The sequence below is a fragment of the Hemicordylus capensis genome, chromosome 4, assembly GCF_027244095.1.
Source record: "Hemicordylus capensis ecotype Gifberg chromosome 4, rHemCap1.1.pri, whole genome shotgun sequence".
NCBI lineage: Eukaryota > Metazoa > Chordata > Lepidosauria > Squamata > Cordylidae > Hemicordylus > Hemicordylus capensis.
In genome coordinates, this window is record NC_069660.1 from 173,194,172 (window position 1) to 173,208,654 (window position 14,483).

The following is a 14,483-nucleotide window of genomic DNA, read 5'->3' on the forward strand; positions in this document are numbered from 1 at the left end:
AATTTCTATCAAGCTTTGTACATTTTCTAGGCTGATTTTTAGGGAACGCTTAATCTCCAACCCTATTAAGCAACTAAAATTGTAGCTTGTGAGTTATGAGATATAAAGGACTGGTTATGAATGTAAGTTGGACTTACCTTCAGATGTGCTCTCTTCTGGATTACAGTGACAGTATCTGTGTGAAAAGTGGATGAGGACACGTTCCCGCTCCTGTGTCTCTCCCATTAGAGGGAAGGCCTTTAGGAATGCTCTAGTAATAGAAAATTATTATTATTAGTAGTAAAAAAATATGTACACACTGCTTTTCAACAAAAAAAGTTGAAAAAAGTTGTAAACTTCAACAAGTTCACATAGCAAAATGAATGAGAAAAATGTTTTCTGTTCTAAAGGGGCTTGCAATTTAAAAATTGTGATTGTTACAATTGTTATCCAGATTGCATTTATTGGATTATTCCTGTGATGTCACCAGTGAAAACTGGCACAATTCTAAAGGCCGTATGGTCGCATAACCCCCTTGCACAATTTCAGCATTTCTGCAAGTCTGCACTTTCACAACTGCCATTAGGAAGATGCAGCCGTGTTTGAGATGCACTCAACACACATAGGAGGCTGTGCAGTATGTCAGCCAGAATATAGAGGAATCCAGACACAGGAAGGATGTGCAAACAAGGTGAAAGTGCCTGATCCGTCTGAAACTCAGGAAACATTTGGAATTAACTGATAGTTACTAAAAATGGAAAGTGAGGGCAGGGCCGGATTAAGCTATTGCAGGGCCTGTAGCATATGTTATAAAGGGGCCCTAAATTTTTTTTAAAAATGCACATAAATATTAAAACATAAATTATTTACTTGCATAGTAAAGCAATTTTTTCATTTGCTATATTTTGGAGTATGGGAGACCAAGTCACAAACTCACACTTACTACAACAACAGTGGACATTTATATACCGTTTTTCAATCAAAATTCTCAAAGTGGTTTACATAGAAAAATAAAGCCCTTGTCTCCAAAGGGCTCACACGCTAAAAAGAAAAATGTGGTAGGCACCAGCAACAGCCACTGGACACATGCTGTTCTGGGCCTTCTCTTAAAAGGCACATTTAGCAGAAAAGGGATATTTTATCTAACATGGACCAAATAAAACAGGTGAAGATCTAACTTTAATTCCCAGTTGGAAGCCGGGCATGTGGGGCCCTCGAAAACGCGGGGCCCGTAGCAAATGCTACATTTGCTACTACGTTAATCCGCCATAGAGTGAGGGGCTTTACCTATTGCTCTTGTGTTAGAAATACCTCCTCTTGCAGCTTACCTGAGGGCTTTATCCAAGGTCAGTCCAGTGAAGTCAAAGAAACGAAGATATTCTTCTGCTACCAATTTGCTAAATTCATTACTGTAATTAAGGAGGCCATAGTCAGTCTGTTTGTACATACTTTTCACATGAGAATCCTATTCCATAGTCCACTGAACATGTGTTTGTGATCATAAATTAGATGCATGACCCAATAGACCCACAACCTCACACTGGCTGTTATGCAGCCAGTTTAAAGCACTTTAAAGTCCACTGGCTTTCTGAAGGAAATATAAGCCTTCCAACTGAAATGATGCTTTGCAATTGCTAGATCACGTCCATTGTTAGCTATACTCCCTCCAAAAATGAACACTGTGATATCCCCACCAAACTTCTACCACAGTTTTGTGCCTTTTTGTGTTGCCTCATTCAAGGGTGTTGTGCTGTCTCTTTTAATTTGATTTTGAACAACCCCTTAGGTACAAATGGTGAATGGTATCACTGTGTAAGAGTACAGCAACAAGTACCCCCCAAAAGATATTTGTGCATGTGTCCCTAAGGAAAAGAAGTGACAGAAAACATGTCACTTGCTGTCGGAAAAGTTGTTGAAGGTTGTTGTTGTTCTTGGAGCTGTTGAAGGAGGGGTTGTTGTTGTTGAAGCTGAATAATGACAGTAATACCGTAGCACTTCCTCTCAGCACTGGCAGCAGCAACATTCTCCTCTTTACCAGATTCGTCAACAACAGCTCTTTGTTTTTTGCTTTTTTAAAAGGTGTTTTGCTTTTAAAAAAATTGTTTCTGGGACTCACCATGATGAAACACAGGAGGAGCTACTGGTGCCATCAACAGAAGTGGAAGTGAGGGAACCCAATCAGATAGCAGAGCAGTTCTTGCCATCCTTATCACTGTTCAGTACAGTGCTGAGCGGGCGGGGCCAGACCTGACCACGACCAATCAGCTGGCAAGCGGTCAGGGAGGGGTTGTCCCTACATGGAAGAGGCTGGCATGAGCTCTGATTCTCTGTCAGGCCTTTGGGCTTGGGAGGAGGGACCTCTTGTCACTGGCGACCAGAGGTGCTAGGACAAGAATCAGGGAAGGGGAGGGCTTCCCACTATATGGACCATTGGGGATGATAGGGCAGAAAGGCTGGAAGGGGAAGAATGACTATGGGAGGAAGGGAGGAGAATTAACAGCAGCAGCACCTACACAGGCCTGCTTAAGGCTCTAGTGCAAGAAGGGAAGCCTCAGGACCCCAGGAGAGGGACTGAGAGCACACTGGCTGGAGAAGGGACAAGATAACTTCACCTCCTTCCCTCAGCTCTGAGGCATACACAGTTAGACAAGGTTGACTAGCAGGGTTAAGGAACAGACACTTTGTACAAACTTTTTCGTTTCTGTAAGGTTGTGTTGCAGTATTTTGTTTAAAATCTGCATTCTTCCATGCAGCCATTCAACTCTGAACCTATAGTCTGAGACAGTATGCCAACAGTGAGGTGCCAAGCTATTTTTTAATCTGAATTTTGCAGTAAAGATGATGGGTATCCTTTCTCCATTGGTAAAGTATTTAATTAACACACATAAATATTTTCTGTATTATTATAATTAAAAATGTTTAATGTTTAGCAATGGTCTCCAGAGTACTTTCATCTCATTCCAAAAAGGTCCCTACTCAGACTTCTTCTAGCCTTCACTTGGAATTTGCATCAGACAGGATGGAGTCTGATCCCTCAGATTTAATGGCCATATTTAGCCCTGAGGAATGTCAGTTAAGTTTGCCTGAGTCACATTATGTTGCTGAATCAGTAAGACATATTTTAATGAAAGGAGCTGTAAGAACATAAGAAAAGCCCTGCTGGATCAGGCCAAGGCCCATCCAGTCCAGCATCCTGCCTCACACAGTGGCCCACCAGGTGCACTCAGGAAGCTTGTAAGTGGGGGAAAGAGGGCAACTGCCCCCTCCTGTGATGCTCTCCTAGCACCTGGTGTTCAGGGACAGGCCACCTCTAATCCTGATGGAAGGATATAGTTACCAAGGTGAGTAGCTGCTGATAGCCCAATCCTCTATGAATGTGTCTAACCTTTTAAAATTCTGTCGTCGGGTGGCCATCACCACATTTGGTGGCAGTGAATGCCAGAGTACAGGGCTGCTCAACTTCACCCTTCTGCAGGTGGTGGCCTGAAACTCCCATAATTCCTGGCTATTGGCCACTGTGGCTGAGGATTATGGGAACTGTAGTCCCCAAACAGCTGGGGGGCCTAAGTTGAGCAGGCCTGCCATAGTAGAACTACATGCTGTGTAAAGAAGTACTTCCTTTTGTCTGTCTTGAAGCTCCCAGCATTTAGCCTCAACAAATGACCCCAGGTTATAATATGAGAGAAAGAGAAAAGCGTTTCTATCCACTTTATCCACACTGTGCATAATTTTACACACACCTATCATTCTCCCTTTACCCACCTTCTTTCTAAACGAAAAAGACTCAAATGCTATAGTCTTTCCTCATAGTTGAATCACTCCAACCCCCTGATCATTTTGGTTGTCCTTCTCTGCACCTTTTCTAGACAAAAATGTCCTTATTAAGGAGAAGTGACCAGAACTGTGCACAGGACTGTGCAGGTTGGTAAAAGTCAGAATTCCATTTCAAAATTCCCAGTCCTCACCACAAGGAGGCAGTGCCTCATGGGGCAACTACCCCAGGTAGGAGGGTGGTTAAAAGCTGCCCAGCTCTGGCACAGGGAAAGCCAGGCAGATGTGGCACTGCTGTGAAGTGTCCAAGTTGTGGGTGAGGAGTGACGAAAGGGAAGCTGGGCACTCACATGGGACAACTGGGAACCACAGGGATGTCTGGGGGATGCAGTTCCTCCTGCACCAGTACTGGATGGCTTTTACAGTGTACCCCACCCTCTCCTTCCTGGGGCAGTTGCTCCGTGAGGCACTGCCTCCTTGTGGTGGGGGCCAGGAATTCCACAGTGAACAGAGAAAACCTGAAACAAATCAGGGCAAAAGAGACACCATCGGCCTTGGCACAGGAATGCAGTTCTAGGACAGAAGACAGCAAATGAAGGTAAAGGCAGCTTGTTATACGGATAACCTCCAACCTAAGACTTGTAATTCTTTATCTAATTTAGGAGAACCAGACATAACAGCTAGTTTCTATTCATGGTAGACGTTGGTAACAGAATATATATTTATAAATAGTTTATGCAAATATATAGTGATCACAATAAGCTAGGGTGTTCAGAACACACATTCTGGTGTATTCAGATCTATTTTTTGATTGGAAAGGTGAGCAAAGAGTCTGCCCCACAATTTGTCTCTGGGTTTTTGAGAGAGAGCAGAGTGGTTTCTTGACTTCTGCACATGCGATTGCAAATATCAGCAATTCAGTAAATGTTGGAATTTACCAACATTTCTTTTCAGAGTCCAGTGACAAATGTCAGAAAGCTCTGAGATACAGCAGCAAATACCAAGGCCAACTGTGTTGGGTCAATGACCAACTTTCCTTCTTCCACTGAGGTGGCAAGAGGTCTTGTGAGGGCCCACAAAATGGGGGTGTGGTAGCAACTGGATTTAGGAGGGAATGCAAAGTGGTAGCAAGGTGCCAGAGGCAAGGGTACACAAGGCGGTGGCAGACTGCTTTTGAACAAGAACTTTCTACATCAGAGATATACTGCCTATGAATATGGAGGCTCTACTTAGCCTGTATGCAAAAAGCTTGAAAATTCAGTCATCCAAAAACCTTTGGTTTATATTAAACCAAAAGATGCTTTCATTTTTCACTAATGCTCTAAAAAGTGTGGAATTTGAAAATTAAGGTGCTGCCCATCTTAACCTCTGTACTATACAAGTTGTAAAGACTTTGTACAGTATTGTATATTATGTTGCTTTAGAAAGGAGGTTCCATGCACCCAGACTTTGCTTTGGTTTTTCAGCTCAAGATTGGGCTGGGGAGGGCAGCAAACAGGCAGTAATTCAAGAGGTGCAGCTTGCTAGGAAAGCCCCTGAAGAATTTCTGCCTGATGCATCCCTACAAGGCACAGTGCTTCCCCAAATTAAAAACAAAAACAAGAAGTTGGGGAATAGCAAGTTAAGGCGCTGTTTCAGATGCAACATGGATCCTCAGTTGAATGGGAGAATCCCTGCTGTACTTTTCTGTCTGAATGCACCTCCCAAGTTCACCTGGGATGCACTTTGTCCCAACAAACCAAGCTTTGAAACCAAAGTGTGTAGGTGTTTGTTTTAAGTGCGGCTGAATTTGCCATCACGTTGCATCCGAACCAACCCCCAGGCTTTATTCTTGGCTTGTTGCACAGAGCAGCTGAGAAACTGCTGAGGATTGGGCAAATGGCAAAGGGAGGGGCCAAAGAAACCACCGACAGCAAAACAACTGCACTGTTGTCAGGTCACCAGGGAATTCTCTGCTTATTTTTATTCATTTTTATTTATTTATTGTTAATTTTTTATACCGCCTTTCATTAAAATAGGTAGTTTTTTAAAAGCCTGGTTAGAAGCTTCTGGGGCTCTATCTTTTGTCTGACAGGGCCCAAGGACTAGAAGAAAATCTTGGCTCATGTTCACTATTTCTCTACTCTTTAAAATTGTTGTTTATGTGCAAATGTGGAAATCTCAACCTATAATTTTTTTTTTAAAGAAACAATCCTTTTAAAATGCCAGGCATGGTCATGTGGGCATGGTGTGTGTGTGTGTGTGTGTGTGTGTGTGTGCGTGCGTGCGCGTATTGTGTCTCATCATTAGCGAGGTCCTGGATTCTATCCAATCATGTCTAATCAGTACATTGCACTAATTGGTAACGAGGGTGCTCTCATTTGTATAATCGCAGTAAATAGCAGGAATTCCTTTCAATTTGGGAGGCATTTGGGGTGAACTCCCTTACAGTTTTGAAAGCAATATCAAATTACGACAATTGTAATAATATCTAAAGGAATGAGTCAAAATCTACTGAAGAATTTTACATATTCTTTGACCGCCTACCACAGGATGAATGGATTTCTCTAATTTTGGCCCATTATTATTCCACTATTTTAGCGTGCCTGGGATTCTGCCTTGGTTATCTTAAAGTAACAGTGAAAAACAAAAGCAAAACATGACAAAAATAACCCAAAAATTTGATTAAAAATAAAATTTAAAAAGACGTGTTGTATTCTATCCAGTATCTTTTATGTTTTGTTGTTTAGAAGTTTGTCCCAGCAGAGATGGGACAAAGAAAGTGAGGTGGCTGGAGTCAGAAAGCAAAAGGGAAGGAAAGGAGGAGAAAATGGAAATGTTTCTGAATAAACTCTTAGTTAGATTTTATATTATTTTGAATTTGTGCAGGAAACAGCTATAAAACGACACGCTTCCACAAACGAAAATACATTCATCCCTTCAAATTGATCGTTGCTGGGCAGCCGCATTGACCGCCCAGATAACTGGCTACTCCCATCAGGTGCTCCAGCACCCGGCTGTGGCTCTGTTTGGAGCTCTGGGGGAAGGCAGAAGGGGAGCGTGTTGTGTGGCATCTCTGTCCCCCAAATCCCAGGAAGACACTGTGTGAGTGCACAATGCTTTCCTGGGGTCCCCCTCCTCTCCCCCCACCCTGAGTGTGTCAGCACTGACACACAATCAAAATAAAGAGGTCAATGGAGCGCTCGCTCCATTGACCTCATTTAGGGGTAGGGTTTTTTAGGCGGTCTAGCCACCAGAGAACCACCTGGCTCACCCATGAGCCCAGTGGTTCTCATGACTGCTGAAAACTGGGTGGGGCTCCCATAGCCTGGTTTTGCGCAATCGTGTGGATAGCTTCCCTGTCCGTCATCTGTTTGTCTGGCATCTCCTGAGTCTTCTCATAAGCAGTTTCTCTACTCTCTCTTTCTCCCTCTTCTCCAAATGGATATCTTCAAAGCATGGAATATAGTGAAAAATATTTCTGGAACACTATGGGATGGGACCTGGTGTTCAGAGGGGGACTAAATGGATGATTTTAAAAAACTCCTGAGCCTTAATGATATCTGCATATAAGATGGGTCTAGATGTTTAAAGCTGAAGAGGAGTTTAGGTTGAAAGGCTTCACCTGGTTATGATAGATCTTAAAACTTTGGTCTCTTCCTGTTGAGCAAAAGCCGGATTGATTTTTAACCCTGAGTTTGTGTGCTTGCAGAGGTGTGCCTAGGTAATTTTGGGGCCTGGACCTAAAGGCCTTTGGAGCTTGTATATTTATATAATATTTATATAAAGGCTGTTTTTACATCTAGGTGTTTGACAATTTCCTTTTCCAGCTGCAACACCTAGTAATGTCCTAATTGTTATGTGCTTAATAACTGGGGTGAATGTTTCATCATACTCAACTTTTGTGAGTAGCCCTTTGCAACAAGCAGAGCCTTGTACCGCTCAATGTTGCACTTTTCATTATGTTTAATCTTGAACGTCCACTTACAGCCTATAGGCTTTCTATCTGGTGGCTATGGAGTAAGCGTCCAGGTATTATTTCTGTTCAGGGATTTCATTTCCTCTTCTGCTGCCTTAGCCCATTTGTTGGCTTCCCCTTCTGACATTTGCCGGATCTCTTCCCAGGATGATGGTTCAGGTAACTATTGGTACTAGCTTTATATGACAGGCAGAGAGGTGGTTTACCTTTCTTTGTCCTAGATGATCATCTTAGCTCAACGCCTGTTGATTCTGCTTGCCTCTGCACTTCAGCTGGTTATATATTAACTGCAACTGTTCATTCAGAAAGGTTCTTCTGTGTCTTTGGGTGGTAGTTCTCCTGATTCTTGTAAAGTCATGACATCATTAGCAAAGTCTTCTTCAAATGTCATGCTGTTACTAATAGTCACTTTATCTGTGTTTGGCTCTAGAATTCTGTATGCTTTGGAGCATTCGCTGTAGCCAAATAGAATTCCTTCCACTGCCCTGTTTTGCAGCTTGGTACATTTGTCTTTTTAGAATGTATACATATGCTTTGCACCCAGATAATTTAATGTGTCCCACACTGGGTTTTTCTCCATACAACAGTTCATATGGGGTTTTCTTCACTGTTGTGAAGGATCGGTTTTGCAAATATGTAGCTGTGATTGCTGCTTCTCCCCAGTATTTTTTAGGTAGACCTGAATCTGTCAGCATGAAGCTAATAATTTATGTTAGGGTCCTATTTTTGCGTTCTGGCACTCCATTCTGTTCGGGCACATATGGGACTGTTTTGTGATGCTCCACTCCATGAGCTCTTAAGGAGTCCTCAGTTTTCTTTCCTGTGAACTTGCCTCCATTGTTGGTCCAAAGTATAAGTGGTTTGCACTGAAATCTGTAACTTGCCATGGATACATAGTCCTGTTGCTTTTCTAACACTTCAACCTTGTGCTTTAAGAGATAGGTGACTGTATATCTTGAGAAGTCATCTATAAAGGTCACGATGTATCTGTTGCCTCCAGGTGTTGGTACTTACACCGGCCCACATACATCACTGTGTATGAGATCCAAGTGGTTTTGAGGCTCTGGTATAGCTTGCTTTGGGAAGTGTTGCTCTTGTAGCCTTAGTTCTGATACAGCAGTTGCACTTCATAGTCACTGGACAGGCTCTCATTATAAGGTCTTTTGTTTTGCCAGTTCCTTTATACTTTCAGGGTGCCTCTGACCAAGATGCTGAAGCCATAGGTGAATGTAGTTGTCGTGTTGCTTATGTGTAGTGAGCTTCATTTGCTCCGTTGCTGTGCTTAAGTGATACAGGTGTTCATTTGCAGTTGCTCTGGCCAGGGTTTTTGTCCCCTCTTGGATTGTGCACTCATTGCCCTGGAACTTAATGGTGAGTCCTTTGGTTGCCATCTGCTTAACTAATAAGAGACCACCTTCCAAGTCAGGAACATCTAGCACATATTTTACTGGAATAGCAAGGAGGTCCCCGTCTGTCTTGGTGCAGTTTAAAAAACCTTGTCCAATTCCTTCTGCAGTTATACTGCTTCTATCTGCAAGATACATCTTTTCCTTAAGTCCAATTCTATGAAAATGTTTCTATCACTGGTCATGTGACTAGTTACACCAGAGTCAATGCACCAGCCCTGGGATAAGTTACACTATGCTGTTTTGAAACATCCGCTCCATTGTTCTGTTTCACTAGTTGTAGCCTTTGCCTTTTGCTTAGGTGCTTGTGGAGACTTTCTTTGTAGTTTATCTTGTTCTGCCTTCCTTGTGGAACAATCTTTATTTAAATGTCCCTCTTTCTTGCACTGGAAACATGCTCGTTTCCTTCTTGTGTGCCTTGTCACCTGCAGTTTTCAGTGCAGCTTCTCCATTCTGACTGATACTGTTCTCCTTGACTTCCTTTCTGTGCTGGAATTCATCCATAAGTCTGCCTCTCATAAATTCCAGTGTCAGGTCTTTCTCAGGCCTTGTCTTGAGGACATTTATTAGGACACCATAGGAATCAGGCAAGCTACATAGTAATAGGGCTGCTATGTGACTGTCTTTTGTTTCTTCCCCAATTCCATACAATTGTGCCACCACTTCCAGCATGGCATTTATGTGGTCTTGCAGCTCTGTTCCCTTCCCAAGTCTCAGTTTGTACAGTTTCCTCAAAAGGAAACCAGTTCTTTCATGCAAAATTTCAAACCAGTTCTTTCATGCAAATTTCTTAATGTATTCCACATGCCCTTTGCTGTAGCCTGATTCCTTATGTGAATCAATTGATTATCTTCCACTAGTAGACTAATGGTTGCCTGTGACTGTCTATCCTTTCTATCCCATTCTTGGGGATTTGCTGCAGGTCTGTCTGTGTTAGTAACCTCCCACAAATCATCCTTAGAAGCATTTCTACTTTAAACTTCCATAGCTGATAATTTCGATTATTCGGTTTTCCCCACAGAGAGCTTGAATTCAGAGCTGCAAGCCATTTTTCTTTTGAAAAAGTCCTAGCTTTGCTTACTTGCATTCAGCAGGCTTCCTCTCAGAGGGTCTCCTTGTGGCTTCTGCCCTTTCCAGGCAGCTTCAGGGTTATTCTGGGCTGTATACTGGGTTGCTCTGCAGAAGTCTAGGCATCATAACCTGTTGCAGAATGTGAGCTGTCCACGTGGTTTTCAGAACAAACACCAGTGCAAGGTTTAAAACAGCTTTACTTGTGAGACAAACACTTAGAGGTCAGTACAGAACTTGCGGATTCACACACAGGCACAAGAACAGCAAGGAAAACAGAAACTCCTAGTTAGCCCAACTAGTACTGAGGAAGCTACAGTGCCCCCTCGGGCTTCATAGCAGATTACATGCAAACTATCCACAATAAGTTGGGCTGCAGCTGTTGCATATCCCAACAAGCACACCCTTCACCTTGGCTAACAGCCAGGTTCCTTAAGAGGGTTGAGTGGGCGGGGAGCGTAGGGATAAGTGAGGATCCCACTGTTTCTCATGACCAGCCTAACCCTTGCTGGGCTGCCCCAGGCTGGGTTAGGCTGGTTGTGAGAACAGCCTCTATGTTTGCCAGGTTTGGGTCATAAGAGCAGAATGGATCATCCTGGCAAGGTTAGTTTTATGGTAGGTTTCTTTGTTTTGTATTCTAATATTAACACGTTTATTTCAATAAACTTTTAATAAATTAATTTTCAAAAACACCCCCCCCCCAAAAAAAAACCCAACAACCACAAGAGCAAGCATACAGCCTCATGAATCATACAGCTGGAGGGGGCCTTGTGGGCCATCTAGTCCTATCTCCTGCTCTATGCAGAGAACCCAGAGCTAGAGCATCCATCCCCCCATTCTGGCTGGCCAACCTCCAGCAAAGGAGATTTCACAACCCCTACAGGTACTTGTGAAAGAAGCTGCTCTTACTGTGAAGAAGTTCCTCCCAATGTTCCACCAAAATATACCTATTAGATTTAAATCTAAGCCTATTAGATTTAGTCCTGTCCTCTGGGGCAGCAGAGGCTATGTCTTTGCTCTCTTCTGTGTGAAGCAGCCCTTCAGATATTTGAAGATCATGATCCCACTCGGTCTTCTTTTCTCCAGCCTAACATGCACAGTTCCTTCAGCCTTTCCTCATAGGCCTTGTTTTCCAGACTCCTAATCATCTTCGCTGCCCTCCTCTGAACTCATTCCAATTTGTCTACATCCTTCTTAAAGTGTGGCACCCAGAACTGGACATAATAGTCTAGGTGAACTGTCTGACTAGTGTGGAATAAAGTAGAATTATTTCTTGGAGACCATGATTCTGTTAATTCAGCTTAAGATTGTGTTCACCTTCTTTGTAACTGCATCATACTGCTGACTCATGTGCAGCTTGTGATCAATTGCAATTCTAAGATCTTTATGACATGAACTATTTCTGAGTCAAGCATTATCTATCCTACAACTATAAGATGGTTTTATTACCTGAATGTATTTGAATTTCATTGTGTGTGTGTTTTTCAGCCCTGTTTTCTATTTTGACAAGGTCATATTGCATTTTATCCCTGTTTTCTGAAGTATTAGCTATTTCTCCCAGTACTGTAATCTTCACATCTGATGAGGATTCACCTAAAGTAATTGACAGGGGTGTAGCAAGGTTGGAGTGGGCCCAGAGACAAGATTTTAAAATGCCCCTCCTCATTGAAGCTCAGCTCATGAAGTAAAGAAATCTTAAATGAGGCTGAATAGTGGTAACAAAAAGAATTAGATAGATAGATCGATAGATCAATAGATAAATAGATAGGTGTGTGTGTGTGTGTGTGTGTGTGTACACACACACACCTATGTGCCACAATAGAACACCATCCTAAATTATTTTTTAAAAGGTTTTATAAATTGTGGATGATGCAAGTCATTTAATGGTACTAGAGAAAGACATGCTGTTCTGGTAGCTCCAGGTCTTAACACTCACATCAATTTCAGAGGATGAATACAACTGAAGGAAGCCTGGACGGGTGTGCAGCTGGGGGAGTCAGTCATGTGACTTGCCTCGGGGGGGGCCAAGGCAGTGGGCCCCCAGACAACTGTCTCCCCTTGCCCTATTATAGTTACGCCCCTGGTAATTGAGAAAAATGTTGAAGAAGACCATGCTCAAGACAGAACCCTGAGGCACTCCAGCTGAAACATTCCTCTAGTATGAAGAGACATTTATGTGCAGCCTTTGAGTACAGTTTTTCAGTCAATTGTTAAATCCACCTGACACTGTTATCATTCAGTTCACACTTATTTATTATGTATGTATGTATGTATGTATGTATGTATGTATGTATGTATTTGATTTATATACCACCCTTCCAAAATGGCTCAGGGCGGTTTACAACAGGATAAAAACAATTAAAACCAGTTAACAATTAAAATCAAAACTATAAAAACAGAATAAAACCAATTTAAACATTCTCTTTATTTAGCAAGGGGAGAGTAACTGGCCCTGTCCACCCCCAGCACAGTACCTCCAGTGACTGTTGCTGGTATCTATCTTATGTTTCTTTTTAGATTGTGAGCCCTTTGGGGACAGGGATCCATCTTATTTATTTATTATTTCTCTGTGTAAACCACCCTGAGCCATTTTTGGAAGGGCGGTATAGAAATTGAATTATTAATAATAATAATAATAATGTAAATATCCAAACAGCTAAAAACCCTGGAAAACCAGGGCAACCATTTAAAACAATTTAAAACAGCTTACAGTAGTTTAAAAACCCTGGAAAGCCAGGCAGATAGGTTTTAAGGGCTCTCCTGAAAGACAGTAATGAACTTAAATTACAGATTTCTGCCAGGAGTGCATTCCACAGCCCAGGAGCAGCTACACAGAAGACCCATCTCTGAGTCACCACTAGATGAACCGGTGGTAACTGGAGACAGACCTCCTCAGATGACCTTAATTTGCAGTGGGGATCATGCAGAAGAAGACGCTCTCTAAGGTAACTTGGACCTAAGACATTCAGGGCTTTAAAGGTAATAACTAGCACTTTGTATTTTGCCCGGAAATATATTGGCAGCCCGTGTAACTGTTTCAAGACAGGCATAATATGGTCTCTCTGGGTTGCCCCAGAGACCAATCTGGCTGCCGCACTCTGAACTAACTGAAGTTTCTGAACTACATACAAAGGCAGCCCCACATAGAGCACATTGCAATAGTCAAGCCGGGAGGTTACCAGCTGATGCTCCACTGTTTTGAGGTCATCCTCTTCAAGGAATGGGCGCAGCTGTCGAATCGACTCCAGGCCATAACCTCCACCTGAGATACCAAGCTGTGTACCTGCTCCTTCTGGGGGAGTGTATCTTCAGTGATGCATTTATGATATTAACTAAGCCACCTCCAACAATCTCCCTGCTAGATAGAAGCAGCCAAGTCAGGCAAGGATCCAGAGAACAGGTGGTAGGCTGCACTGCCCCAAGCAGCTTGTCCACATCCTCAGGAGTCACAGATTGAAACTGATCCAATTTAGTACTGCAAGAGGGGTTGCTGGACACCTCCTCCATAGACCTTGCAGAAATAGTGGAGCCCAAGTTGGCCTGAATACAGGAGATCTTGTTGGCAAATAACCCATTAAAAGCATCACAACAGAACGACCCCAGGGACTGATTTGAAGTAGAAGGAGCAGATACTAAATTCTTCACAACCCGGGATAGCTCTGCTGAGCACGAACCTGCAGTTGCAATGTGCACAGACCAGAATCTCTTTTTCACTGCATGCACCGCCATTGTATAAGTCTTCAAATGGGTCACATGCTACATCCTGTCAAATTCGAACCAAATTCTCCTCCACTTGCACTCTAGTCGCCTACCCAAACTTAATAAGTTTGCTAACCAAAATATCATGGGAAACTTTGTCAAATGGTTTGCTGAAATTAAGATGAAATATATCTACAGCATTCCCACATTCCACTAAACCCATGTTAGTCTGGCAGGATTTATTCTTGACAATTCCATGCTAGCTCCTATTAATTGAGATAAATACTGCTTTCTAATCTATTCTAGTATCATCCCTGGTATTGAAGTCAGGCTGACCTGTTTATAATTTCCCAGATCCTCCCCACTGCCCCCCCCCCTGTTAATACTGGGACAACATTAACCTGCCTCTAAACTTGTGGCACTCTACCTGTTCTCCAAGATTTCTCAAATATGATAGAGGTTCTGAAAGAACGTCATTGTTATTTTGGCATTCCAGTATGGAATTCATCTGGTCCTGAAGATTTGTACTCATTGTGGTAGGTAGGTTTTCCTAACCAACTCCTTATCAGTCTTGAATGGCAGTCCTGAACCCTCACCATCCA

At 42.7% G+C, this 14,483-nt stretch overlaps 1 protein-coding gene across 7 annotated transcripts in view; it reads right to left on the reverse strand.

The window, feature by feature from the left end:
* Positions 1-14,483, reverse strand: part of PSD2 (pleckstrin and Sec7 domain containing 2) — a 121,081-nt gene that overhangs the window by 64,025 nt on the left and 42,573 nt on the right. For all 7 annotated transcript variants that reach the window (XM_053248331.1, XM_053248332.1, XM_053248330.1 and 4 more), the window contains exons 5-6: positions 1,308-1,388; positions 138-250 (exon numbers count right to left, since the gene is read on the reverse strand). In XM_053248331.1, the coding sequence (XP_053104306.1) occupies positions 138-250; positions 1,308-1,388 (194 nt within the window). The remainder of the gene's footprint in view (positions 1-137; positions 251-1,307; positions 1,389-14,483) is intronic.